This window comes from Coturnix japonica, chromosome 1, assembly GCF_001577835.2.
Source record: "Coturnix japonica isolate 7356 chromosome 1, Coturnix japonica 2.1, whole genome shotgun sequence".
Classification (NCBI taxonomy): domain Eukaryota; kingdom Metazoa; phylum Chordata; class Aves; order Galliformes; family Phasianidae; genus Coturnix; species Coturnix japonica.
Genome location: NC_029516.1, coordinates 161,240,205 through 161,266,048, shown reverse-complemented (window position 1 = coordinate 161,266,048; position 25,844 = coordinate 161,240,205). Strand labels below are relative to the sequence as shown.

At 35.3% G+C, this 25,844-nt stretch overlaps 1 protein-coding gene across 1 annotated transcript in view; it reads left to right on the top strand.

Annotated features, from left to right (window-relative positions):
* Positions 1-25,844, top strand: part of ATM (ATM serine/threonine kinase) — a 49,957-nt gene that overhangs the window by 5,006 nt on the left and 19,107 nt on the right. The window contains exons 9-40 of the mRNA XM_015852238.2: positions 837-1,208; positions 1,772-1,966; positions 2,304-2,399; positions 3,385-3,610; positions 5,057-5,188; positions 5,923-6,048; positions 6,170-6,259; positions 7,245-7,416; positions 8,598-8,797; positions 9,171-9,253; positions 9,361-9,516; positions 9,986-10,061; positions 10,214-10,344; positions 11,014-11,134; positions 12,336-12,512; positions 12,963-13,132; positions 13,420-13,666; positions 14,070-14,188; positions 15,217-15,343; positions 16,150-16,349; positions 17,193-17,367; positions 17,976-18,140; positions 18,416-18,548; positions 19,534-19,629; positions 20,993-21,164; positions 21,573-21,714; positions 22,318-22,494; positions 22,954-23,128; positions 24,371-24,458; positions 24,508-24,514; positions 24,579-24,727; positions 25,677-25,782. Of these exons, the coding sequence (XP_015707724.1) occupies positions 837-1,208; positions 1,772-1,966; positions 2,304-2,399; positions 3,385-3,610; positions 5,057-5,188; positions 5,923-6,048; positions 6,170-6,259; positions 7,245-7,416; positions 8,598-8,797; positions 9,171-9,253; positions 9,361-9,516; positions 9,986-10,061; positions 10,214-10,344; positions 11,014-11,134; positions 12,336-12,512; positions 12,963-13,132; positions 13,420-13,666; positions 14,070-14,188; positions 15,217-15,343; positions 16,150-16,349; positions 17,193-17,367; positions 17,976-18,140; positions 18,416-18,548; positions 19,534-19,629; positions 20,993-21,164; positions 21,573-21,714; positions 22,318-22,494; positions 22,954-23,128; positions 24,371-24,458; positions 24,508-24,514; positions 24,579-24,727; positions 25,677-25,782 (4,801 nt within the window). The remainder of the gene's footprint in view (positions 1-836; positions 1,209-1,771; positions 1,967-2,303; positions 2,400-3,384; positions 3,611-5,056; positions 5,189-5,922; positions 6,049-6,169; positions 6,260-7,244; positions 7,417-8,597; positions 8,798-9,170; positions 9,254-9,360; positions 9,517-9,985; positions 10,062-10,213; positions 10,345-11,013; positions 11,135-12,335; positions 12,513-12,962; positions 13,133-13,419; positions 13,667-14,069; positions 14,189-15,216; positions 15,344-16,149; positions 16,350-17,192; positions 17,368-17,975; positions 18,141-18,415; positions 18,549-19,533; positions 19,630-20,992; positions 21,165-21,572; positions 21,715-22,317; positions 22,495-22,953; positions 23,129-24,370; positions 24,459-24,507; positions 24,515-24,578; positions 24,728-25,676; positions 25,783-25,844) is intronic.

Sequence of the window (25,844 nt, the reverse complement as noted above, 5' to 3'; positions counted from 1 at the left end):
ACTTACTGTCTTTGGTTACGTAAGAAATAACAAATTAGGTCTGTTAAATTGCATTACAAAGTATAAGATATTATTGTCTCTTTTTTTTGCCTCTTATTTTTTTACCTATCTGTTGTGTTAGTCATCATGTAAATGTTGTACGTGTCATACAGCCTGTGAGGATTAGGGAATGAAGTTGAGATTTACTGCTTCAAGCTGACTGTGTAATTAAACAGCAACCATGAACAGTTTGGCTATTCTGAGCCTAAAAACTCTTAAAGATATTAGAACAGTGTAGCCACATGTGAATTGGGCTCTGAGCCGAAGTGGTGGGTGTGCATTTATTGCTCAGTGTTGAGACAAAGTGACTGTTTAGGATCTGACTGAAAGCACACCATTCTGAGTAGAGAGGTAGCAGTGTCCAAGAAATACTTTTGGGTACTGTAGAGTTGCATTCATTGCTATGAGCAAGACTCTTCCAATACTTACCATTCCAGCTTTTGTTCATTTGATGAATTTTATTGTTCTTATCTGTATGGATGGTGTTTTTACGTAGTTTCATCGCTGAAGACACTTCCTGGATCAGAGTGAATGACAGGCAGAAGGGCAAAAGTAATATTCTTGCTTGAGATGTGCCTCAAGCACAGATGGTCAGAAACCAACACAATATGGTCAGAAACCAGTGAAGTCAACTTTTATTGATAGTAAGGCTGGGTAGGCAGGTGTTAAAAGTAAAAGCAGTAGAACTGCTGGAAAATATAACTGTGGAATGACAATCAAAGAATACATTGTGCATTTACTTTTGAAGACACAAATTTGTGTGTTTCATGTAATATCCTTCACATTGTGTTTCCAAGGTTACAGATTACAGCTCGGTTACTATCAAAATATCCCATGAGTTTTTCTAACTGTGAGCTACCTCTGCTGCTCAATATCCTGCACCAGTTACTACCTCATCAGCGACGAGGAGAAAGGACCCCCTACGTGCTGAAGTGTCTTACAGAGGTAGCTTTGTGCCAAAGTCAAAAGACTGATTTGAAGAGCACCCACAAGTCAGAGCTCCAGAGAACATGGTCAAAAATTTGGTCTCTTACTATTCGTAGTATAAGTTTTCAGCAAATTGAAACAGAGATCTTTGGATTACTTGGAGCTATGATTCAAGGGAATCTTGTTGCGATTGATAAAGAACTCTGGAAGATATTTTCAGGACCTGCATGCAAGCCTTCAAGGTAAAATGAGAAGCAATAATATTTTGTGTGTGATTCTCATTGCATTTTACTATATAACCAAAATCACTCAATTATTCACAGTATTATTGTTGTTGCTGTTGCTGTGGCTGCAATTGTTGTTGAGAACTGTCTGTGTTGGTGTTTGAAGCATCTGAAACTGACATAAATACAAGCATAAATCTATAAGCAGAGGTGGAATAGGGGAGTCAAGCATCTTCAAATATTAAATCTACCTAAAAATATAAACTGACTGAAAGAGATGTGGTTGATTTTTTTTTTTAAGTTAAAAAGTATCTTTTCTTCTAAATATATTTGGATCCTGAAATTGTTGCCCTGAAACAGTCTTTAAAATATATCTGTAACATGAAAACCTGATTTTTGAAAATGCAGGTTGTAATAAAGGAGTTTTCTAGTGTGCATGCTTATTATTGGTGCACTTGATGCTCCCCAGACATACAGAAATACTGACTTTGCTTTAGAGTGTTAATCAACAAATACCGTCTTATTTTTTGTTTGTTTGTTTGTTTGTTTCTTAAAAATGCCACTTTCTTTTTCTGTTGCAGTTCTGCAGTATGTTGTTTAGCATTAGCAATGTCTGCTTATTCAGTGCCAGAACATTTGGATGTAGGGATGGAACAGAATAACTATGAAAGAAATTCAGATTCTGTCTTAAAGGAGGCAATAATGAAATGGGTACTTTCTTGCAATTTGGAGGAAGAAATGGAAGAATGTTCAGAGTTGCCTCCTGTGCTCTGCAGGTAAGGCCTTTATGGTGTACTTCTATATTTAAGTTCATTTTGTAATGCAGAAGAGTGTCCAGGGGAAAGTGGATTTGCTCAATTATATGAAGGTAATGCATTAGTAGAGTTTGAGGGGTTTTAAGCCTGCTGGAGGATATAGGGACATGATACGATCATCTGTCCATAGCACTGCAGATGCACAAAGTACATGTTAGAAATTTTAAGTGGAAGCTTAAGCTTCTTTGAAGGTATGCAGTGAATCTGGTTAATGTTTGTGCACTCTTTAGGAATGCAAGAACATGTCTGATTTGATGAAAATGCAGAATTTTCTTTCTTTTTTTCTTTTTTTTGCCAGTGATTTCCCTCATCTTACATTACAAAAAATTCTTGTGAGCCTTACAGTGAAGAACAGTAGAGCTGCCATGACGTTTTTCCAAAATGATGCTAAATGGTATGTTTTTAAATCAATCATTGTAAGTACTTAAGCGAGCAGAGGCAGTGAAAGGTGCGTTAATTCCTTGAGTTATTTTGTGTCATTCTGCACAGTGTCTTTATAAATCGTAGTGAAGCTTTTGAATTTATTAAGATGCTGTAAGCAGGTGTTGAAATAATCTCTTGCCAACAAAGTCAAAGGTTCAGATACTGTGCAAAATGTCTTACAAGGAAAAATTTCTCATTTCTCTTCACCAATACAGCTAAATATTTGGTTATTTACATGTTACTCTGTTAAGGTATTTTTAACTCATTGCTATTATATTTTCTTCAAATAATTTTTAACTTTGTATATTCGTGATTGTTGACATATTCTCATATAACCTTCCATTCTAAAGGAAGGCATGTATATTAGGAATCTTCATGATCAGAAAATCTGTAAAGGTTAGGTCATTAGTTCACGCATATCCTCGTGCTACTCCACCTATATATGTGGCCTCAGTCACAAGCTCCTTGGAGTCATTTCTTGGAGTCATTCTGTGAAAGCTACTACATCTTCCACTCATAGATTGAAGTTCCTAGACTATATCCAGTTTTGTCTTAATGAAATTAAAGTGTATATAACTTGTAATGAAAGAGAAGACTTCTACATACAGAATTTAAAACTATTATATTCAGGGTTTTTATGACTGTGTGTTGCAGTTATTTACAGTAGGTTGACTTCAGCCATCTTAATGTGAACAGATGTTGGTATGTGAACTACAGTAGAACTTACAGCATGTGTTCAAACATTGTTTTTCATTATTGTTTCTTCAGGAAGAGATAAAGTTGTATCTGTTCCACAGTGAAAGTCATATCAGAAATTAAAGTGAGTTAGGGAATGCAAGAAGTTGAAGTATTTCATTTTGCTTTTGTTCATTTCTTGAGTTCAATTAATAGCTTTAGAGGCTTGTTTGTATGTCATATACTGGCTGCTAAAGTAAAACCAATGTCTCCTCTTCAAGTGCGCAGCATTTACAGGGGAAAGAAGAAAGCAGTTTTTTGGATGTTGAAGAGCTGTATCTGCAGACAACTTTTGATGAAATGGATATTTTCACTAATTTTGCAGTAAATGTTGCAGATAAAAATGTGACTGGTTCAAGACTTGTCATCAACCAAAGTCTTAGGGAAACACTGGAGTGCTGTCTTTTAGCAATGTCAGAAAAGCTTTTAAGTAGCTATGCTCCTAAGGTAAGTTAGAAATTACTGTTACATCCTTATAGCAGTGCTCTCGCACATTATGTTTTAAAGGAAAAGTAGATTTTTGCTCATTTTGCTGCTAAATATGAACTACAAGTATTTTAAAGCTGTTTTCAGTACTATAAAATGGAGAATTTTTTTTTTCTTTACATGATTGGCAAAATATCCATGGTTTCCATAATAATGCAGGGGAAGTGTATGTAAAGTTGCTACATTAAAAGTACCATTAGTAGTACATTAAAGTTAGCCTGGTTTTTCAAGTGTTTCAAAACATTTGCTTCAAATTCTATACCCTTATAATGCAATCCATCTGCCAAGATAGCCTGAGCCATAGGGATTTGAACTAGATTTTGTTGAAAAATAAAGGGAAAAAAAAAGGACAGCAGTGTAAAAATATACTTGAATAGAAAGCTGAAAATACAGGCTAAATTAACAAGAGCATGTAAGGCTTACGTTACGTGGAAGGTTTATCCTCCTCAGTCTTTGCCCTCAGACTGTATTTGGAATACTACATCCAGTTTTGAGCTTCCTGGAACAAAGCAGATACTTGGTTTGTTCAGTAGAGGCTGCTGAGGTGATCAAAGGCACTTGACTTTTGAGGAGATGAAGAGGGAGCTGGGCTTCTTCAGCGGGGACGGAGGTGGCTCTGGAGGCAATAACAGGCTTTGAGGAAGTCTGCCGATGTCCATGATGTTACCTAGGAGACAGCCAGACTCTTCACAGTGAGGCACTGCAGGCATAAACTGAAACAAGAAGTTCACACTAGATATGTGGACAATGTTACCTGAATAAGGACAGTGAGGCAGGGCACAGTTTGCATAGAGAGCTTGAGAAGTCTCCATCCTTGGAGTTTTTCAAGCCCTTACTGGGTGAAGCCCTGAGCAGCCTGCTCTGGCCTCAGCTCTGATCTGCTATGAGCAGGAGACTGGACCAGAAGCCTTCTTAGTAACTTACAAAGTTAGTAAGATAGTAAGAGCCACAGGTAGGAATGTGTTGCAGTTCTAGGTTCTTGTTATCTTGCAGTTCTAGGTTATTGTTATCCTAGTGAAAGGTAAAATAGCTAAGCAAAACATGTGAGTGGTGGATTATTTTCCATAATAATAAAGTTCCATAATAATAAAGTTCCATAATAATAAAGTTCCACATTATTATTATGGAACATAAGGGAGTGGGAGAATTATAACTGTTGTGAAGGGAAGAAGCATAAGGGCCAACAGGCATTCAGAGAATATTAACATAGGAGGCCAGGAGGACTTGCTGTGGAGATAAGGCAACTGCAAGATGCCAAACAATAGTATGCAAAGCTTAATTAATTCTGGTGGAATATTTATGTATGGCATATGTGTACAAGTGCTGAAAAGAGACTAAAGAATTTTGTGTTTTGTTGGAACCGTTTTGTATTGAACTGCTGGTACTTACACTGTGTATTTGATTTAGTCTAAGCTCGTTGCTGCGGAACACCTTGTCCGATGTGTCAGTCTCTTGATTGGTGTTCTTGGCTGCTATTGCTACGCTGGTGTACTTACAGAAGAGGACGCATGTAAATCAGAGTTGTTCCAAAAAGCTAAGGTAAGCAACAATTGTGTTTGGGAGCAACTTGAAGTGGAATAAAAAATCATTTTAAAAGTTCTGTTCATGTCAACACACTTGGTATTTCCCCTCAATTCTTCTTTAAAATAAATTAATAAATAAGCATTTGAGAGAGGTTTAAATATGTTGCTGCTGCTGAAAATGAGCGGTCAATGAACTTCTGTTAATATACCAATACATTGGTTTTACAGTGGAAAGAATTCTAGGCATTGATACCTTTCTGTGTAATGCCCTTTAAAAAGGTAAAGTAATTGTGGTCATGCAGACAAAGGACCATTTAGGATTAAAACAAAGCAATTCATTTATAGGTCTTTTATGCAGGGATGTTTTTAAGATCACTTGATGGTTTGTGTCAACGTGAAGATAGCTATTATTATTTTTTGTTATTATCTGAGGTGGTTTCTCAAATACAAAATTCCGAAGTCTTACATTATGAAGAGGTATTTTTCTTTTGTGCTGAATATATCAGTGTTTCAGACATGTTTATGCCATCTTTTTGTCATTTCTGCAGTAGAATGTGTGGAACATAGTTAAAATGAAAAGAGCAAAAAATACTCCCATACTCACCTGATGCAGGCTCTGAGTATCAAAACTGTATGAATGATGCGTGGGAATCATGAATCATGTACTTTGCATCTTTATGTGTGTGCTGTGTATCTGCCAACATATAAAGGAATTTAACTGATGTATTTTAACTGCTCTATTTTTACTAGTCCCTTGTTCATTATGTTGGAGAAAGCATTTCTAACTCAAGCAAAAAACTAAATGAAGACGCCCAGATCAGCTCACTGAGAACTTTGATGGTGCTGTGTACAAAGTGTTTATGCAATTGTACCAAGGTAAAGCTCATAAAGTAATGCGTGCTTCTTTCTTCATTAATGAGATCACACAGTTGGATATCATGTGAATAGTACCTGAAATAACAGAATTAACCTACCTATACATCTTACTTTCTTACAGAACAGTGCTAATAAGATGGTGTCTAATTTATTCCTGCGTTTATTAACATCAAAATTTATTAATGATCTTCTAGATATTTGCAGAAATCTGGTAAGTACATTCTCTGTTTTTATATGTGTGTTCTTCTATGAGAGGAGTATCTGTTGTGGTGTAGGAATTTGGAGGCAAAGAAAATGACGTACTATTTATTGAAAAAATAAACTAAAATCATAGAATCATAGTATTATTCAGGTTGGAAAAGACCTCAAAGATCATCAAGTCCAACCGCAGCCTAACCATGGTACCCTAACTCTAACAACCCTCTGCTAAATCATAAATCAAGTATATTGAATTGTATGGAGATCCGTAACTGGAAACATTTCTACTTAGCATTTGTGTATTTTGAACACAAATTACTGTAAAACACAGTGTTTAATTTCAATGCAAGTTAAAATTTTGAAAGCTTCTTTTTATTTTATAGTTTGATGTATTTATGTGTCTTAAAAAACTATGAAGGTGTTTTTCCTAAAGATATCTATATCTTTTAATTTTCACTCTCCTTTCTCACTGACAAAAGTGATAGGGTGATGTGTCACTGCATTTAGTACAACTCTTGAAACTTCTGTTTTTGGCAAATAATGCGATAGTCAGGTTGAGGTAGGGAAAATGCTTTGTTTTTCAGGTGAGGGGGAGCTGAGAATCTTCTTTTAGCTTTCATCTAGTAGAGGAAGTAGTTACTACTACCACTCTGTTTTCAAAAAGGTCCTCTGCCTTCCTCTCTGTGTAATTATGAGGAATGGTGGCAAGTTTGTGAGTATTCTGGAGGATTCTTTTTCAAATATCGAGTGTCACTGGCCCCATCTGAAGCACAAAGATTAGCGTCTGTGTTAGAAAGATGTGTCCTAAAGAAAATAGTTCAAATTAAACATCTCATTTGCTATAAGACAGATTTACCACAGGGGGTGAAATTCATCACTGTATACCTTTTTTTCTTGATCTGTTTGAATTAACTGGGAAGCTGTACTGTCTTTCATTACTTTATGCCTGTGTCATGTCATTAAAAGCCAACTTTAAAATAACATGATATTTTTGTCAGATGACTTTTACTGGAAAACCAAGTGAGTTAGGAGAAGTGGACCTAGTGGGGAATGACCCTGAGGAGAGTATAATGGAAACAGATAACCAGGTATCTGATGATCTATTTGATGATCATTCAGTGACTGACATCAGTGATACAAATGAGTCTGGTGAGATGCAAAATGTAACAGGTAAGCTTTCTTTGTGTCCAAAAAAGTTGGCAGAAACTGTAGGAAACTCCTCACGCCTACCTTTGTTTTGGCAAGTTGTTCTTCCCTTCAGTGATAGTAAGTTATCAAATAGTGCTACATTAAGTCAGGTAGTAGTTGAACCAGGTACTTTCTAAACAATGATTGTTTTGTACATTTTAGTGTTTTAAATATATTTTGAAGGTATCATAAGTCACCTGGATTGGGGAAGTTTATTTTATATTTTGATCAGTAGTAAGGTATAGGAAGCTAGTTAACTTGTCCAACATCAGACAGTTGGTTTGGAAAAGAAGAAAAAAGAAGGTACTACCTCTCTCTGTCATTAGATTGTGCTTAGTTTTCTTCAAAAGTTGTCTTGATTCACTTCTATCCTTTTCCTGATCAGTAATTCTTGGCAGGATCAGCTTTCTTTCACTTAAGGACCTGCAGGAGGAGGAGGATGAATCTGTGTGTCCTTGGGGCAGGTGTTTATTGCTGTTAGGATCTACTGATGTTCTCTTTTGTTTTAATTTCTTTTTAAATATATACATATCTTAGTGTCTAATCAGAACTGTTTTCTGTTTTATTATTGAAGAAGAAGGAAATTGTGATTCTACATTACTGCATTACTGCCACAAAGAGCTTGTCTGACACCGTGTTCTTAGAAATATCATCTCCAGAAATTCAGTAAATAGTTCTAAAGAGCTTGGGTTTGCAGAAAGTTAGAACTCTATTTTCTACACAAAAATGACATTTGTAGCTGTTTCCTTTAGGTTATAATATAAATTCAGACGCAGATATCAATATAGTGGTAGTTGTCATGATTTCAGTGTTAGGGAAGTTTCGAGTCTGTGGTTTAAAATGTATCCTAAGTAGTGGCTAACAACACAGTACACAGCTACAGGTGGTTCTGCTGCATTCTTTGTAGTGCTGATAGGAAAATCAGCCGCATGTATGGTCACATAGTATTGAAAGCCGCTGATTTGGGGGGAGGGCTTAGAGGTAGGAAACATTCAAGAAGCTAGTTACTGATGCAGTCATCTGCTCAATAACAAAGAAAACTTAAATGTTGCTCGTACTCTGTGTATTTGGAGAACATAAATTATTTTTATAAACTTTATAAAATTGTATATTTTTATACTAACCTTGGAGAGGCATTTCTTACATGCATGTCTTGTTTTCAGGTGCTGTGAGCCCATTAGCTGAAGAACAGTTGACAAAGCAGGATTTACTTCACCTTGAAATTCTGAGATTCTTATGTATTTGTGCAACTACTGTCCAAATTCAGACAGTGAGCTTCCGAGCCTCTGATATACGAAGGAAGCTGTTAATGCTCACTGATGACAGCATCTTTGATAGTGCTAAGCCACTGCATCTGCAGATGGTGAGTGTAAGATTTGTTACAGAATTTCCGCTCTTGTACTGTTTTTTCAGTTGTATATTCTTGATGGCCTTTTTCTTGTCTTCAGTTGTCTGAGAAGATCTTAAAATGTTGTCTTCTGATGTTTTGAAGTTTACTGGGATGGGGGAATGAGCAGTTAGAATTTGTTGTAAGCTAGAATATTAAAAGCTGATCAATATAAATATCTTGCTTTTATCATTAACTGCTTGTTAAGTAGATAGTGATGATCAGATTCTAGCATGTAAGAGCTGACATTACTTATCCTTACTCCAGGATTTTGTATAAGAGTTACTAAAACTGTGTAATAGTTTTTCTTTTTTTACCTACTACTTTTCCTTTTATTTTTGTTCCCCAGTACTTGTTGCTCTTGAAGGAGCTCCCTGTTGAAGAAAACCTCCTGCTTGTGGATGAAGTTCATAAGCTTCTTACACCTCTTTCGTAAGAGAGAAATTGTTTAGCATGCACTATAGCTATTTTAGTTCACCAGCTAAAGGGTTTGAGGGCTGTTTAGTGGTTCAAGTTTTTCTGTTTTCTTACTTTCACAGTGATGTATGCTCTTTGTACCGCCGAGACCAAGATGTTTGCAAAGCAATTCTAAATAATTTGCTACCTATAGCAGTGAGTTTGGCCCAGTCCAGTGCACATACTGAAGAGGCAAGGAATGCACAAGGGCGATTTTTGACAGTAGTTGGAGCCTTCTGGTATGTTTTATCTATTTAATGTAGAATTCTGTTGGGCATAACATTTTTGTGGTGCTATTGTGTATCTTGCTGTTGGTATTTTATGAATCCACATGCATTTAATTTATCCGGAGTTTGACTTTTCATAATTTCTGCATCATTTGTACCTAAAAATTTTTATAATGTTAGGACATTTGTATTTAATAAAGAATATGCTCTGAATTCATAGAATCATTAAGGTTGGAAAAGACCTCTAAGATCATCTAGTCCAACCATCAACCATCACCGTCATGCCCACTGAACTGTGTCCCTACAACAAGTGATACCTTCAACAATCATAATTGTAGGTTACCAATAAAATCGTCAAATCCTGCCAAACATGTCTATTGAGCACAAAGTTGTGAACTACAGGCAGCAGAAAGAAACCTGTTAGACTTTTACTAAAAATTATTGGTGACTTTTTCAGTTATTCAAATGTTTCCCATTTTAGGAAGTTAGCTCAAGGAAAGAGATGCACGGCACGAGTAAGAGTGGCACTTTTAAACTGCATGAAAGCCCTGCTTGAGGTAATCCCAGCTTTACTGAAATATATTAATATGTGAAGTACATAATTAAGATGTACATAAAAACAGTATCTAGGGGTTTTTTTTGCATGTATTTGTATACATTTCATTGTAAGACTTCCACGTATTTTAAGTATTCTGTGTATTTTCTTCAGGCTGATCCTTATTCAAAGTGGGCTATTCTTAATATAAAAAATGAAGATCTTCCTGTGAGCGAGGTTTTCCCACATTTTCTCGCAGATAGTCACCATCAAGTTTCTCTTCTTGCTGCAAAGTCGATTGCCAGGTGATTATGCAGATTTTGTTATCGTTGTTGTTATCCTTCTGCATTCATATGTCTGGATGCCAGAAGTTTACAGGGGTTTGAAATTCGTGAAGGAGGAAATAATTGAGGGATACTAAATATAGTCAACAGCCTCTAACCTGTGACCTGCGTAGGTCCTCTGTGGTCAAGTATTACCATTTATTCAATGGAATTATATGTATACGGCAAGTATGTGGTAGTCTTTCTTAGGTATCTGCTCTTGTTTGTTTAGAGGTGGTTAGAATTCCTTTTGGTCCAATCCACTGTTGTGTTGCATTTTTTGTTGCAAATAGAAGCGAGAATTTAAGAATTATTTGAGAATCTCTTTACACATACACATTTGTTTAGTAAATGTGTTTCCAACATAATTCATGATGTGGAGTGTTCTACTGTGGCAAACAATTGAAGTTTGAATTTCTTCACTGACAAACATGAGGAAACCTGGTTTTCAAGCTTTTCACCACGATTTGTGCCCAGCAGGTGTTCTTACTGGTACTGATGTTTGAGGGGTAGAATAGAAGGACTGCTGTATAAGAAAGTAAAGAAAAATATTAGAGTGTTCAGAAAGGGAGAATCTATTTATTCATTATATGCAGTAATTCTGTAAACTACATGTTATGCTAATATTTTTTTTTCTTTTTTTTTTTTAAGTTTGTTTCAAGATGTGAAACAGAGAGATTCTTCTGGATTGTCAAAACCTCTTCCCTTCGAGCTGCAGCAAAAGGCTTTTGAGAATGTATATCTCAGAGTTCAAGAAGGAATGGGAAATCCGGTAACAAGTCCTTGTAGTTAGCTTTGCCAGACTTTCAGGTTCTGAATAAGCTAATTTCTGAAATAGGCATGTTCAGTTTTCTGAGAATATTCATTCTTCCAAACGTTTGGTAGTCTGAGATGGTGAAATGGTGGTAGACAAGAAACTGTTTATACATACAGGCAGTCACTGTTTAGCCCACATGAGAAGTTTCTAGGTTCTTTCAGTGTTTGTTCTAGACTCTGTAATACTATTTATTGTTGCAGTTTTCACTACTGTAACACTTAAGAATCGAGGAGAAAGGGAGCCATAATATTCTAGACAACACAAATAGTGAATAGGAGGCAAAGTAAATTCAAATTATGTAGTTATGTAGTATAAAAAAAAGAGTGGTAGATTTCAGTAAAATCACGTTTCCAGCTATCATGCCAAACCATCTACCTTTTCCATATTTTTTTTTGTCTGTTTCTCTGTCATCTTTCTGCATGTTATTCCCTTGGTTGTGCTTTCTCCCTGTTGCTTTGACTTGCTGTCCTGTATCTTGGACTTGCTGCTGAGGCCTCATCCCTCTGTTATCTCATTCTACCTCTTTGTATTCTTGCCACCAGCTCTTGGTTGCTCTAACTTGTCACTGTTTCATCTGATTTCTCTGTTGCCTTAACACCCTGCTCTGTTACCTCAGCTTGCTGTCATCTGTCATTAACTGCTGTCCATTGCTTGCTGATTCATGTTGCTTTTATTCAGTGTGTGTCACTTGTCACATTAGGAGTGCATTAGGAGTGAAGAACTGCATTTGAATAACAAGACAGTTCTGAAACGCATCAGTTGTTTGTGCTTTTTGTTACATGGTGATATACATGTTATTTTTAGGGGAATGATTTTTAAAAAAGCAAAAAAAGACACTGCTGCAGTGTCTGTTTTGGAGGCAGTAAATTTTGCAGGTAAATGTAGGGAGACTTAAAGCTTCAGTCATTTCTGTGTGAAGTATGTTGCCTTATTTTAAGTTACTGATGCTTAAATATGAACTGGAGTATATGAGGTACAAGCATGTGTGTTGAGATGTGGGAGACAGGAACTACTGGTAATTCTTAAGCAACCAAGGCAAGATTTTCAGAAGTGTTTATGTCAGAGCCCTTTATTTTAAGTTATTCATCCTCATTTATTAATTTGGAGATTTCATTAACATAATTTTTATAATTTTGTCATTATTTTTTATTTGAAGATCAGTGGTGATGCAAGTCCCGAAGATGTTTTGGACAAACAGTGTAATAGAAAAGCAGTTTTGCTGATGCTTATAACCATGGTTCTATGCTGCAGTCCTGTATGTGAAAAGCAAGCTTTGTTTGCTATTTGCCAGTCTGTGAAAGAGAATGGATTAGAACCTCACCTTGTGAAAAAGGCAAGTAAAAAATTCCATGTTGTATTTAGGTTGTAAATTAAGTAAAGCAGTATTGTAGCAGTACAAAGTGCTTTTGTTAGTGTTAGAAGTTGTTAAATTTTCCATTGCAATGTATGACTAACGTGATACTTAAAAGCCCATCTTTCCTATTCATTACCACTTCTATGTGCAGACTTTATCCAGCAAAATTTATACTGCTTTGTCCTTTTTTTTTGCATGCTACTTCTCACAGTGTAGATGTAATTCCTGTTTACCTCTTTCAGAGATACAGCAGTTCAAAAAAATTAAGTAAAAATAGCTTGTGCTAAATAGGAACTGAGTTGCACAAATATGCATTCAAAAGCAGAGGAAAGACAAGGAGGTGATTCTGTGATTCTGTGAGGTGTAGTGCTTTCAGAATGCCATAATACTGCATACTCTGCACACTACTGTATCTTATTTAATGCACAGGTTTTGAAGAAAATATCTGACATTTTTGGCTATAAGAATATAGAAGATTTCATGACATCACACTTGGACTATCTGGTGGTGGAGTGGCTGAAAATAAAGGACAGTGGATATAGCCTGTCTGCCTTTCCTTATGTTCTTCTGAACTGTACTGGTCTTGAGGAATTTTACAGGTAAATTTTCTGTACAAAAACGATTTATCTAGATTACAACAGAGGTCTTTGTATATCTAAATGTATTTACATTTATTGTTGGAAAAGGTACTGGCAGCTTGTATTCCAAGTATGCTGGATACCAAAGTTACGCTGCAAAGATTTTTTTTTATAGCAATAGCAAGACATTTATTGCAGGTTTAATTATAGAAGGATCAAGTAGAGCAATTATAGCTGCTATATTGTGCTTGAGATGTTTTCAGAAGTTTTATTGAAGGAGATTTTAAAAATGTATTTGCTGCTTGTAGGTCTTGTTATAAAGTTTTGGTTCCACACCTGGTGATTAGAAGTCAGTTTGAAGATGTGAAATCACTTGGTAGCAAGATTGGAAAAGACTGGAGGCAAGTTCTGGCAGACTGTTTTCCCAGGATACTTGTGAATATCCTCCCACATTTTGCCAATCAAAGCCATGGTCAGAGGGAAGTTGCAGAGCAAAGAGAGACAGCTTCTAAAGTCTATGATGTGCTCAAGGATGAAAACTGCTTAGGGAAACAGGTATCTGTTTTGAATGTGTAAATTGAGTTGCATGACTTTGAACAGGCCTGAAATATAACAGATGAATTCAGGGTGGTTTAGTATTTAATTACATATATGTATATATACATATATATAATCTAATAATCTAATATATATATTATATATATATAGTAATTATACATACATACATATATATATATATATATATATATATATATATATATATAATAAAAGCTGACTGTTGTGCTTGACTGTCATAAAACAGACCTGAGCAATAGTTGTTTCTGAATAAATTGTATGTCTTTGATGTTTTAGTAAATTGAGAATCCAGACAAAAAGATATTTCCTCTGATGGTAAAGAAAATTTAAATTACTTTGACTGCATTTTTTTTCATACTAAAACACTGTTTTTCCCCTCTAGCAAATCGACAATTTATCTCATAATAATTTATCAGAGATTGTGGTTGAACTGCTCATGACCTTACATGATCCACCAAACACTAAGGCAGAAGAGGGGTCTCATCTAAGTAAATACATAAGGTATGTATTTGTTGATTTTCAAAATGCTGTACATTTGTATAGCATCATGCATTAAAATCTGCCCTTCAGGCATTTTGAGTTCAGGAAACATTTAGTTGTTGTATTGAGAGACATGAGTTAGTGAGGGATTATCTATAGATCATAGCGGATGGTTGGATTGGATGATCTTGGATGATCTTTTCCAACCTCAGTGATTCTATGATTCTCTGGTAACTTTGAATTTGAGAATTAAAGGACTTTATTTTCAGTTGTAATGATATGCTGTGTGCATAATTTCCAAATAGTTATTCCCCAACAGCAGTAAGGAGAATTTCTGTGTAATAGTTCAGTTAATTGAAAGAATGAATAAGCAGGCAAGAGAAGTTCATTGTATGTTAGATCAGTTTAATCTTGGACCCTGTGGAATTTTACTGTCTGTAAAATCAGTCAGGTTTTAATGTCCTTCCTGTAAAGGTCTAAATGTTTAGTAGCCAGTGAAAAGTGAAAGCAGATTTTGTCTTAGGAGCTCCCTCAAAGGCTGCGGCTGCTCTTGCCTTTGGTAAAGAAATTGCTTAAGCTATGCCAAATAAATTCATTCCTAGCTAATAGCAATAATCAAATGTCAAAAATGTCTTAATTTTTATGAGCCTTTAATGGTTTGGTTTTTGTGGTTGTTTTTTTTTTTGTTTGTTTCAGGCAAATTGTTCCCAGAACTAGAAATGCAGAAGCTTCACCACATGACTTGCAATTAGATTTTCCTACAAAGTACCATAGATAAGAATAATGATTGGTTTCTTAGCAGTATAATCTTTAATAATAAGGGAGCATTGAAAAAAAAAAAAAAAAAAAAAAAAAAAGAAGAAGAAGAGATCTAGAATGCTGCCATACAGGAGCAACGGGCAGTTCGAAATAAGATGTTTTTGGAGCTTCTGACTTACTGAAAGCAGAGCAAGTCTTCTAGGAGTTACGCATCTATTCCATGAGATTTATTTAACAAATGAGGTTTGATTCTTGGTAAAAAACCAAACACCTCTTGTTTATTCACTCAGGGAACTGGATCCTGCTCCTAATCCTCCTCATTTTCCTTCTTACGTAATTAAGGCAACCCTGGACCACATTAGCAACTGTCATAAAAGCAAACTAAAAAGTCTCGTTGCAGTTCTTTCTAAAAGCCCTGTAAGTATGTCACAATGTCTAATTTTTCCTTTACAATATAAAGTTCTTCTTCTGGAAACTTTTTAGTTTAGCTAGACACTTTCACTGTGTATAGTTGAGGAAAAATCCAATCTTAGGAACTTCTCTGTTCATCTACTGCAAAGGAACCAGTTCTGAGTACAGGGATGTGATAACCATACTGAAATTCCAGGGTTGAAGTATAGGTGTACTGTATAGTACATATACAGTAGTGAATAACTGGAGTTATTTTGGAGGTTGGGGAAATTCATGCCTATCAGACACTATTTAGATGCAAATTATTTCTTTGACACATGTCTGAAGAACATTCTAAAGTAATTATTTTTAGAGAGTTGTATCTAATTGTTATCTACAATTGAAATATTAAAATTATCTTCCCTTAATGGTAATGAAATAATCGTATTTTTAGACATTTTATTTAATTATGAACAGTGCATAGGAAGGTATATAAAATTACATATCCCTTGTAATAAATCTTAAAAATCTTCCTGTCTTCTAGCACAGTTCCTCAGAAATGTATCTTTTCGGAGACTGTGCTGTTTTACTGCACATGTTGTAAAAGCTCAACTTACTTTGCCAGTCCATAAACAATCTAAAGATAAGATAAAGAAAACAACTTTCTGAAGTGTGTTTGTCTAAGTATGAGCAGAGAAATTAGTATTGCCAACCAGTGGAATTTGTTGTGTATATATATTTATATCCCTATCACTTAGATTTTTTTCTTGCTATGAAGTATGATTCTATTGACATTATGAAAAATGATTCATAATAGTTCTATTTATTTCTAGGATTCATTCCAGAAAATTCTGCTAGCCCTTTGTAAGCATGCGTCGGATACAAACAATATATACAAGAAGCACAGAGTTCTTGTAATTTATCACTTCTTTGTTAGTCTGTTACTCAAAGAAATAAAAGATGGTTTAGGAGGAGCGTGGGCTTTTGTCCTCCGAGATGTGATTTATACCCTGATTCACCACATCAGCAGCAGGTAAGTGTGGTAATCACACCTTTGTTGTCTGTGCTCCCTTGTTCTTGTAACCTTTCATATCTATATTGCTCTTAGTTGTTAATTCATTTATAGAAAGAAATGAAATCTGAACTTACACTGCTTATTTTTGACAATTTGGGATTTTAAGACTAAAACTCTTAATAAAATGTGGACTAAGTTGTGCTATCCTTGTATTTAAACGTTCACTATACTGCAGAATTTCTGAACTATAATTGGCTGTCAAACTGTAGAAATCAAAGCTGTTAAGAGATTCTGGTGGTGAAAAGAGTGTTTGGGAATTTAAAGGATGTAGGAGAAAAATTCAAATTCTGGAGTGAAATGCAAAGAAAACACATTTCAAATGTCTTTTCTGGATTTCTAAAGAATATTAACATTTATATTCTCACTTATAAGTGAGTGAATGTCAGCATATGTTGTTTTAGCTTGTCTTCAGATAGAGAGAACCTATTCTTCGTCAGCCTTAGGGTTTGAACAAGGATTCTTGTTTTTCAAGAGAGAGATTTTATAGATAATATCAGTGTTCTGCTTCTGTCAGAATGGTTCGGGCAAATAATTGAAAGCCTTTTTGATTATTTATTTTTTTTCCTATTGATTGTGTATTTTCCTTCATGCACTGTACTCCATTTACTACAGTGAGTCGGTCAATTTCTGACTTGGTTAGAGCTGGTTGAATTGTTAAGTTTTAAGTTTAGAATCGGTTGCTCTCCTAAAGATTATTTGTATTGCTCCTTTTCCTCTCTTCCTCCCTATTGCATAATGGATCAATACTTGAGACAGTGACTATTTTGTTTCTTTGATTTCACTTTTTGTTTCCTGTGGCAGACCCCTTATCTTCAGAGATGTATCCATGCGCAGCTTTTCACTCTGTTGTGATCTTCTTCAGCGTGTTTGCCACACTGCAGTTACATGTTGCAATGACGCTCTGGAGAGCCACCTTCATGCTATTGTAGGAACGCTAATACCTCTTGCTGTGGACCAGCCTAAGATTCAGCCGCAGGTAAGTTCGAGTTGCTGTTGTTTGTATTTATCCCTTGTCCATTATCATTTCGGCTGGTAGTGAGTATTTAGTGAGTAAAGCAGAAAATAGCATTTTCGCAAAGGATTATATGGTCCATCATACAAGTATTTATTTAAATTATCAACCTATTATGAAACATTCTGCCAGAATTCAATGGTTTGGGGATTAAATCATTATTTTAGGTGTTTCTCAAGATTTCAGGTTACCGATTCTGTGACCCAGTAAGATCAGAATGACTGGATGCAGCGTGTTGCTGAATCACAACCAATATTGTGATGATTGTGCTGAACAATAGTTGAAATCAGCATCATCAAAAGGCAGGATAAAACTGCAGGCTGTGGTAATAAGTTCTTTAGTGTCAGTTAGGCAGTAGCAAAAGCTCCTTTTCAGAATATGTGTGATTTCCTCATGCCTCTGAAAATTTTACAGATTTTAATAATGTAAATAGATGATCTTAGCAGTTTTTTGTACAGTTTGCAGTTTATTGGATCTGCAGGAAATGCAGACTTTGTAACGTAGGTAAGAAATATGGCTCAAATTTGTTTATCTTTTTTTTGTTTTGCTTTTCATTTGCTTTTTATGTTCAGGTCTTAGGCTTGTTGAAGTACCTGGTGATAGACAATAAGGATAATGAATATCTCTACCAAGCAATCAAACGCTTAGATCCTTTTCCTGAACATCCTGCTTTTGAAGAGTTGCGAACAACTCAACTGAAGATAAAATACAGTAAAGGACCATATTCTCTTTTGGAGGTAACTACATTTTAAATTATATCTCATCACATAGTGGCTTTTCAATACAAACTTTTCTTCTTAAAGTGGTTTTTGACCTGTATGTACAGTTGAGACAGATGTAAAGTAGATGAGTAATTTTTCTATTGCCTGTTTCAGAAACTGTAAGAGACTGTGGGTCTCCATTCTTATCTTGCATGCATTAATTAATATATTGTGCACTGCTGAGAAACATTCCTTTACTTAAAGCTTTTATTTCTGTGTTTAATGAACTTAAACAAAATGTTGTTTTTCAGGAAATTAATCGGTTTCTCTCAGTTAGTGTTTGTGATTCACTGCCCCTAACACGACTTGAAGGACTGTATGATTTACGCAAACAATTGGAGCAATATAAGGATCAGATGAAGGACCTCCTGAAGATTTTTCAGGGTACAGATATTTGGTTATGGGTTTTATTTCTTTTTTGTCAGGTTTTAGATGTGTAGTAACAGAACTATTCTAATTTGACAGTGAATTATTTGTCCTAGTTTTTGTATGTTCAACAATGTAACTTCATTATCATTTCACATGTAAAATAGAATATAATTGATCATTGATACAGGATCTGAAACACCTCTTGCAGAGTGTATTATTAAATTAAGTATTATGAAACTAACAGGGTAGAATGCCCATCCAGCTTTTGGGGTGGGATCACATATGATTGTGAATGACTGGGGTAGTGTATAGCGTAGATACATTGTTTTATGGCTGCTCAACTTAGTTATATATAAATCTCCCTGCTCCTTTAAATGTAATGAAGCTAGATTTTGGAAAGACACAGTGTGTTAGATAGTAAATCTCACAGAAGTTTAAAAATGATTGGATTTAGTTTAGTTGAACCTTGCTGTATCCCAGTGTTCTGTTTCAGCTCTTAGTCCATTCCCGATTCTTTTCTGTTTTGGATTTCACATGTTTGTAACAAAGTCATTTTGTTTTTCTTCTCTACATCAAATCTGCATCTGCTAGTTTTATTTACTCACTGGAAAACAAACCAAAAAAAAGCAGATGTAATTCACTGTAGATAAAGGCAGAGTAAAATTTGAGGAAGAACAGTATTCTGACCTAATGTTGTTATGTATCTACATCTTGAATATCGTTTACTGTTTCAGTCTCAAAATTCTGCTTGAAAAGGCAGTAACAGGACAACAACCTTTCATGGAACTACTTGCATGAGAGCAGAGCCTGAGTAATCTAGGATCTAGGCCTTGTAAGCTTGGAAAGTGATTGAGTAGTAACAGGTCTTTGAAATTCTGAATAGGGAGCAGCCATTAACACTCCAGTACAAGACCAGTTTAAGTTACATGTCAGCAGTTAAAGAACTAGAAAAATGACATTTTGATGTTTTTGTTGTCTTATTTTTCCGTATGAATGATAGAAAAACCAGAAGATTCTGTAATGGTGAAGCTTGTGGTGAGCTTACTGCAGCTGTCCAAGATGGCAGTTAATCATGCAGGTGAAAAAGCAGTTCTGGGTAAGTTCATTAGTCCCACAGATCTCCTAGTGCTGTCATTGCAAGCCTATTTGAAACAGTAGTAGTTCTCAACATTTCTTCCCACTGCTGTTTTGCCTTAGCTGTTAGAAGTCACCCTTGTTAGAATGGTGTGTCTTATTTTCGGTCACTGTATGTAACAGCTTTGACAAATAATGTAAACTGTCATCAGTTTTGATCTTAGTTTGATCTATATTCAGTAGAGACTTCTGCATGGATATGGGTTAATTAATAGACTGAAAAACAGCAAGAAGGATGGAAGAGAACTGAAAATATGGAAGGCATATTTTAGAGAAAATTAAAATAGTTGTCCTTTTAAAGCCTCTTGTGAATCACTAAAATGATCCTCGCCATTTACATTGAGCACCAAAAGTGTTTTGACTGCAGCTAAAATCCAAATCCCCTCTTCTTCCAGTGGGACTTACCTCCATGAAAGGGGTGTTTTGATGCATAGAACATCTGTGTACACACATAATGAGAACTTTTGTCTTGAGGTATATTTTAGCCCAAAAGACTAACAAGTGACGAATGCTGAGTAATTTCAGCTCACATTTACTTCAGTATCATACAGCATTCTTCTAGCTGTATATATACAGCATTCTTCTAGCCTCTGCTAGCTGTATCTTTCAGTCTTTCCTGTGCCATCTTTCCGTAGATGATTTGTTAAATGCAACCCTATACCTTCAGTTTTTTCTTTATGTGTTCTGGTTGTTAAAAGCAGGGTTGTAGAAGATGGAAGTGTTTTCAGGAAGCATGATGAGTATGAAAGAAAGAGCAGGAAATACATTTTTGTTCCCTTCTGATGGAAATTAGTATCCATTTTTATTTTGTCAAAGATTTTAGGGTCATTTTTTTTCCTTGTATGCAGTCATGTGTTTCTATAAATTGACAAACACATTGAGGCATCATTTTAAAGTACAATACAGGTAGTAATTCTTATTGTGATTGCAGGCGATTGTTTATCATCCTCTTTGTGGATGAAAATTGGGTTCTCCTGGTGGCTGCGATTGTGACCTTTTGCTTTTAGTAATTTGGGCACAAGCAAAAATAAAGTCTGTGCCTTATTTAAACCAAATCCAGAATTATGGAAAATTCAGAGTCATATGTAGTATCCAAAAACTGACTTAGAAAAGACAGCTGTGTTACTGATGAGTCTTAAGCTGTGAAACTTGTATACGTGTGATTTTAATAATACAGCTCCTCAAGTGTCTATTTATAAATGTAGCTTTTATCCCATGGTAATCTCAGTTGTGGAAATGGTTTATACTGATTGAGTTGTCTCAACTTTTTAGGACAAATCTTTGTGTTAGTGTTATGTAAGAATGCAAAATTGCCTTCATTGCAGAGGCTGTTGGAGGTTGCTTGGGAGAAATAGGTCCCATGGATTTCTCCACCATAGCTCTCCAGCATGCTGAAAGTGCACTGGATTCTAAAGTGGTGGACTTGCTTGAAGACAGAAAGCTTCAGTGGGTCTTCGTAATGTTAACGCAAATAAATACTGCTTTAACAGATAATTGGTGAGTGTATTTATTTCTTTAGTTTCTTTAGTTCAAAGTTTAGTAGGGGCTGTTAAGTTACATATTATTTGCATCTGCAAACGTGTTTGGATCATGCCTGTTAATACCCAATCACGTGCTTCCCCAAGGCTTACATTACATACTCAGTTAAGTCAGAAATTCTCTACTTAGGATTCTTTAGTTAGATTTTCTTCTGTGCAGAAGAGGTTAGTTATGTTGTAGTGTTTATCCTGAGGCTTTTCTTTAAAGCAAAATATGGGATGGCATATCACATTCACAAACATTGTCTCATTAGACACACGTTGTTAGATTATGGAATTCTTTGACTTGCACATTTACAAAGGTGACTTTGAAAGTAAAACAGCTAAAAGAAGTTATTAATCATAATACTCTCTGCTATTCTTTCAGTATTGGTGTTAGAGCTGCTGCTGTTTCCTGTTTGAAAAACATATTAGCTACCAATTCTGGCATTGACTTTTGGGAAGTTTACAAAAATAAAGGTGATCCCATGCTAATCTATCTACAGCCTTTCAGAATGCCTAAGAAGAAGGTACTTTATTTGATAAACCTTATTTATATGTCATAAGGGTAGAGAAAGCATAGAAATAAATATAAAAAAGAGCAAATGTGAAAATATTTTTTGAAATTGACTTTACTGAATCCAAGGCCTGGTCTTTTCATCTGCTGATTGCAAATGCTGTTGCTTTTGGGCATCTCCTATTTTTCATTTCTATTTTAGCATTTGGGGTTTCTTTATGTAGGAAATTACCAATATGATATTAGAAAGCTGTATGCTTTCGTTACTAGACAAACATTTTCTGATTACCTACTTTGTAATCTAATACATTCTTTCTCAGGATTCCACTGCTGAACACAGAAACTTGGTGGAAAGTAGGTCAGAAAAAAGGTTGTGTAATTGTAGCTGTGTAAATGTAGCATCTAGCATGGCCTTGTTGGTGATATCGTTTTATTTTTAGTACTTTCAGATTTCCTTGTGTAATTTTACACTTGCATGCGCAAACTTGATCAAAGTAATTCATGCACAGTCCATATTTAATATGTTTTAACCTCTGCAGATTGCAGAATATATATGTATATATGTAGTTTTAATGGTGCATTTATTTATATTTGCAGTATATATTTTTCCTTACAGGTTTTAGCAATGCCAGCTAATGATTCAGAAGCTTCTTCAGAAGCTTTGGATGACACAAACCTGTGGATTCCTCTGGGGGAAAGTCATGAAACCTGGATCAAGAATTTAACTCGTTCAATACTGGACAGTGGAGGTGTACAAAATGAAGTTCTCCAGTTAATGAAGCCACTGTGTGAGGTGAGCTGAATGATACACAGACCTTTGTGGGTGGTGATGCACAAAATCATGTGATTACTCAACTAGATATCAAATAGTAATGTCTACTATTGTGTTGCTACTTTTCCTTAACGGTAAACTGGATATTAGATGGTGAGATACTGCACATACTCATTAAATACATTCTTAAAATATGAGATTTGGGTGAGAATCGTAATCAGATCGTCTCTACATGATTATATTAACAGAAGGGTAGTGTAGCCCTATTGAGGGTTACACATTTTTTGTGTACTTCCTATTCTTTCTTAAGCATTTTGTGTTTGTTTTGAATAGTTTTCAGTCTTGTGTCTGAGTCAGTACATTTCAGTTTTCAGTAAGAAAGTAGAATGGCCATTAGGCTCTTGAGTTTGGTTATAACCTGAGAAAAAAAGGGCTTATGGTTCCTTCTCTTAGCAACTGCTGTGCATAATTCTATTCTAGGTGAAAACAGACTTGAGCCAAACTTTGCTTCCATACCTGATTCACGATATCCTTCTTCATGATTCAAATGAATCTTGGCGAAATATTTTGTCAGTTCATGTACGGAAGTTTTTTACTGCCTGTTGCAGATTTGCCTCATCTAGTAGGTCTGCTACACCACCAAGTTCTGACTCAGGTAATGTCACAATGTTTTTCTTTCATCTGAGAGAGGCATTCTAGTCTTGAAAAAGTTACTGTCTTCTGACTTCAAATATGTGATGCACACTTGTAGGCAGACAGAATTCTAAGTTATTTCCAGTTATTTGATCAGTAGAGATATCTGTGATTTTGAATCTTTTTCATTGGCAGGACTCAAGTTTTTTTTCTCTATAGCTTCTTCCCTTATTCTCAGTTGAGTAATGTTTGTTACTTGCTGAATCCAGATGGGATGAGCTGCTAGACTGAAACTTGAACTGTCTTAAAATCACTGGGTGGCAGTTCATTTTCTGCCTTCCTCAAAAAAAAAAAAAAAAAAAAAGAATAAAGGCAATTTTCTCACAGATTTTCCCCTTAAAAAAAAATTAACTCTTGCTTGAACATCTGCCTGATCTTGCTGTTGGCCTCCCTATACTTTAAAGGGGCCTTTTCCATTCCAGCAGATAGAAAGGAAGCTGTAATCCAAAAGAACTGTAGCTGAGTTTGAGTAAGGCAGTAAGTTTTAATTGAAAGAAAGTACGATTCTGAGATTTATTGGTCTTTCTTTTAGCCTGAGGATATAACTTTGAATTGCTTTGTCTCACTGTGATGTACCTTCTAATCAAGCCAGCGACTGTCCTTTCAAATTAGATTGTTATTGCATTGAGAAGAAATCTGTCTAAAGAGATCTCCATTTTTGGACTGTGGGAATGGTCTAATATGACTGAACTGATTTTCAGGATCTGAAGTCATGTGTTTCTTTTAGCTAAGCCTAGCCCTTACTTGACACAAACACAGTAATTTCATGTTAATGTTCTTTTTTTTTTGTTCAGTAGCTACTCTGCCATATCTTTCAACTTCCTCCTTCATTAAAGAAATGAGTCTGTACAATATCTTTACAGGCAAGTCATACAAGCTTCAGGTTGCTGGAGAGGTGAAGGGAAGGCTTCAGTTTACACTAAGATTTCTGTAAATGAGCTTAATGGTAGTATATATATTTAAGGTTCTTTTTAAAGATTCTGCCTAGCGTGGCCATAAAGACTAGATCAGTATCCTTACTTGTTTTTGAAGACAGGCAATAAGTTTTTATAAACTTCCAGTTAGTTCAGGGACAGGAGTGAAAAAATGGTAGAGGTCTTTTTAAATGTGATTCTGTGCAAATGATCTTAGACAACAAATGCAATGTGAAGGATACTTAAGAAACAAGTTAATTATTTTCTCTCTTTTGGAATATATATCCTAGAGCAAGAAACCCATGTTCCTAGAAGTTTGGATAAAGTATCTCGACGAACCATGCTTGCTGTTGTTGATTACTTAAGGAGGCAAAAAAGGTGACTTATGGCTTTCCAAAATGTTGCTTGGCTTTAATTATGTGTTGAGATCTGTTGATGGTCTAGATTAAGAAAGAAACACATTGACTCTTGCAATAGTGCTGAAGTCTTTTCTTAAAATCAGGTACAGTTTTTGATGACAGCTTCTGGCTAGATCTGAATTATCTTGAGGTTGCTGTAGCAGCACAGTCTTGTGCTGCTCACTTCACAGCCCTGCTCTATGCAGAAATCTACGCAGACAAGATAAATATAGACAAACAGCAAGAAAGGTAAGCCCTGAGAAAAGCAGTTTCTTGAAATGTCCGTAAGATTGATCATGCTTTGTGTGTTCCAGTATTGTTTTATTACATGAAAAGTCACTGAAGCTTTAAAATAAATGTTCAGTCTTTTGTACTGACTTTTAAAATATCTCTGCCAGTGCTTTGAAGTGATCCCAACCTTGCAAGTTTGTTACATGTGGCACACTCAAAATCACTGTGATTGTAATTACTAAGCAGGAAGTGTTTATGTGTGTTCTGGAGGAAGCTGGCTAAAGCTAGTACTTGATTTAGTCTTGCTTTTTAAATAGAGCACTATTCAGGTTTTCTTTCTAGTAATGAATAGTGTCCCAGTGGTTAAATTATGTTCAAAATTGAAGCAAGAGAAAAAAGAAACTACAGTATTCTGACCAGAATTATGTAGTTTTAACTTCGTTCATAATTTCTAGTGTAGAACTGATCCTTTACTGATCTCCATAGAGGGAACTTTCTTACATAATGCACAATTATCTTTGACTTCTGCTATAGCAAGATCAAATACGGAACTAATTTGCTAGCTTGATTCTGCCCACAGATAACTCTTAAGTCAGAGAACATATAACGAGAGTATGGTATTAAGATGTTCTATGGTTGTTTTTCACAGAAGAGAGCGTTCTTGCTTCAGGCAGTCACAAAAGCAAATTAGCAGTTTGATTTAATAAAAATTAGACATTACGTGCTTCTGAAAAACAAAAACAAACCAGCCAACTAAGCAAAAAAAAACACCCTTGATGCTGATATTCACAATTCAGTTGATTTGTTTTCTATTCTGGTAAGAGCTGTTTTGAATAACCTAGAAAGATAACAGAAGTGGTCTTGCATTTGGTATATGTACCTTAATTCTGACATGTTTTTTTAATCATTTCTTTAATTCTTTGTGTGAAAATTCATTTGTCTTCACCAGTTCAAACATTTCTTCTAGGTCTTCTTGTAAAGCAGCTAAAAGTTTGACATTTGAAGACGAAAGTGAAAAATCAACTATTGCTATTTTGAATGAAAAGAGTAAAGAAACTGGCATAAGTTTACAGGTATTTGTCTGTGCTTAAATAATCTTTGAGCCTTTTTGTATAAATATTAAGTCTCATCCGAG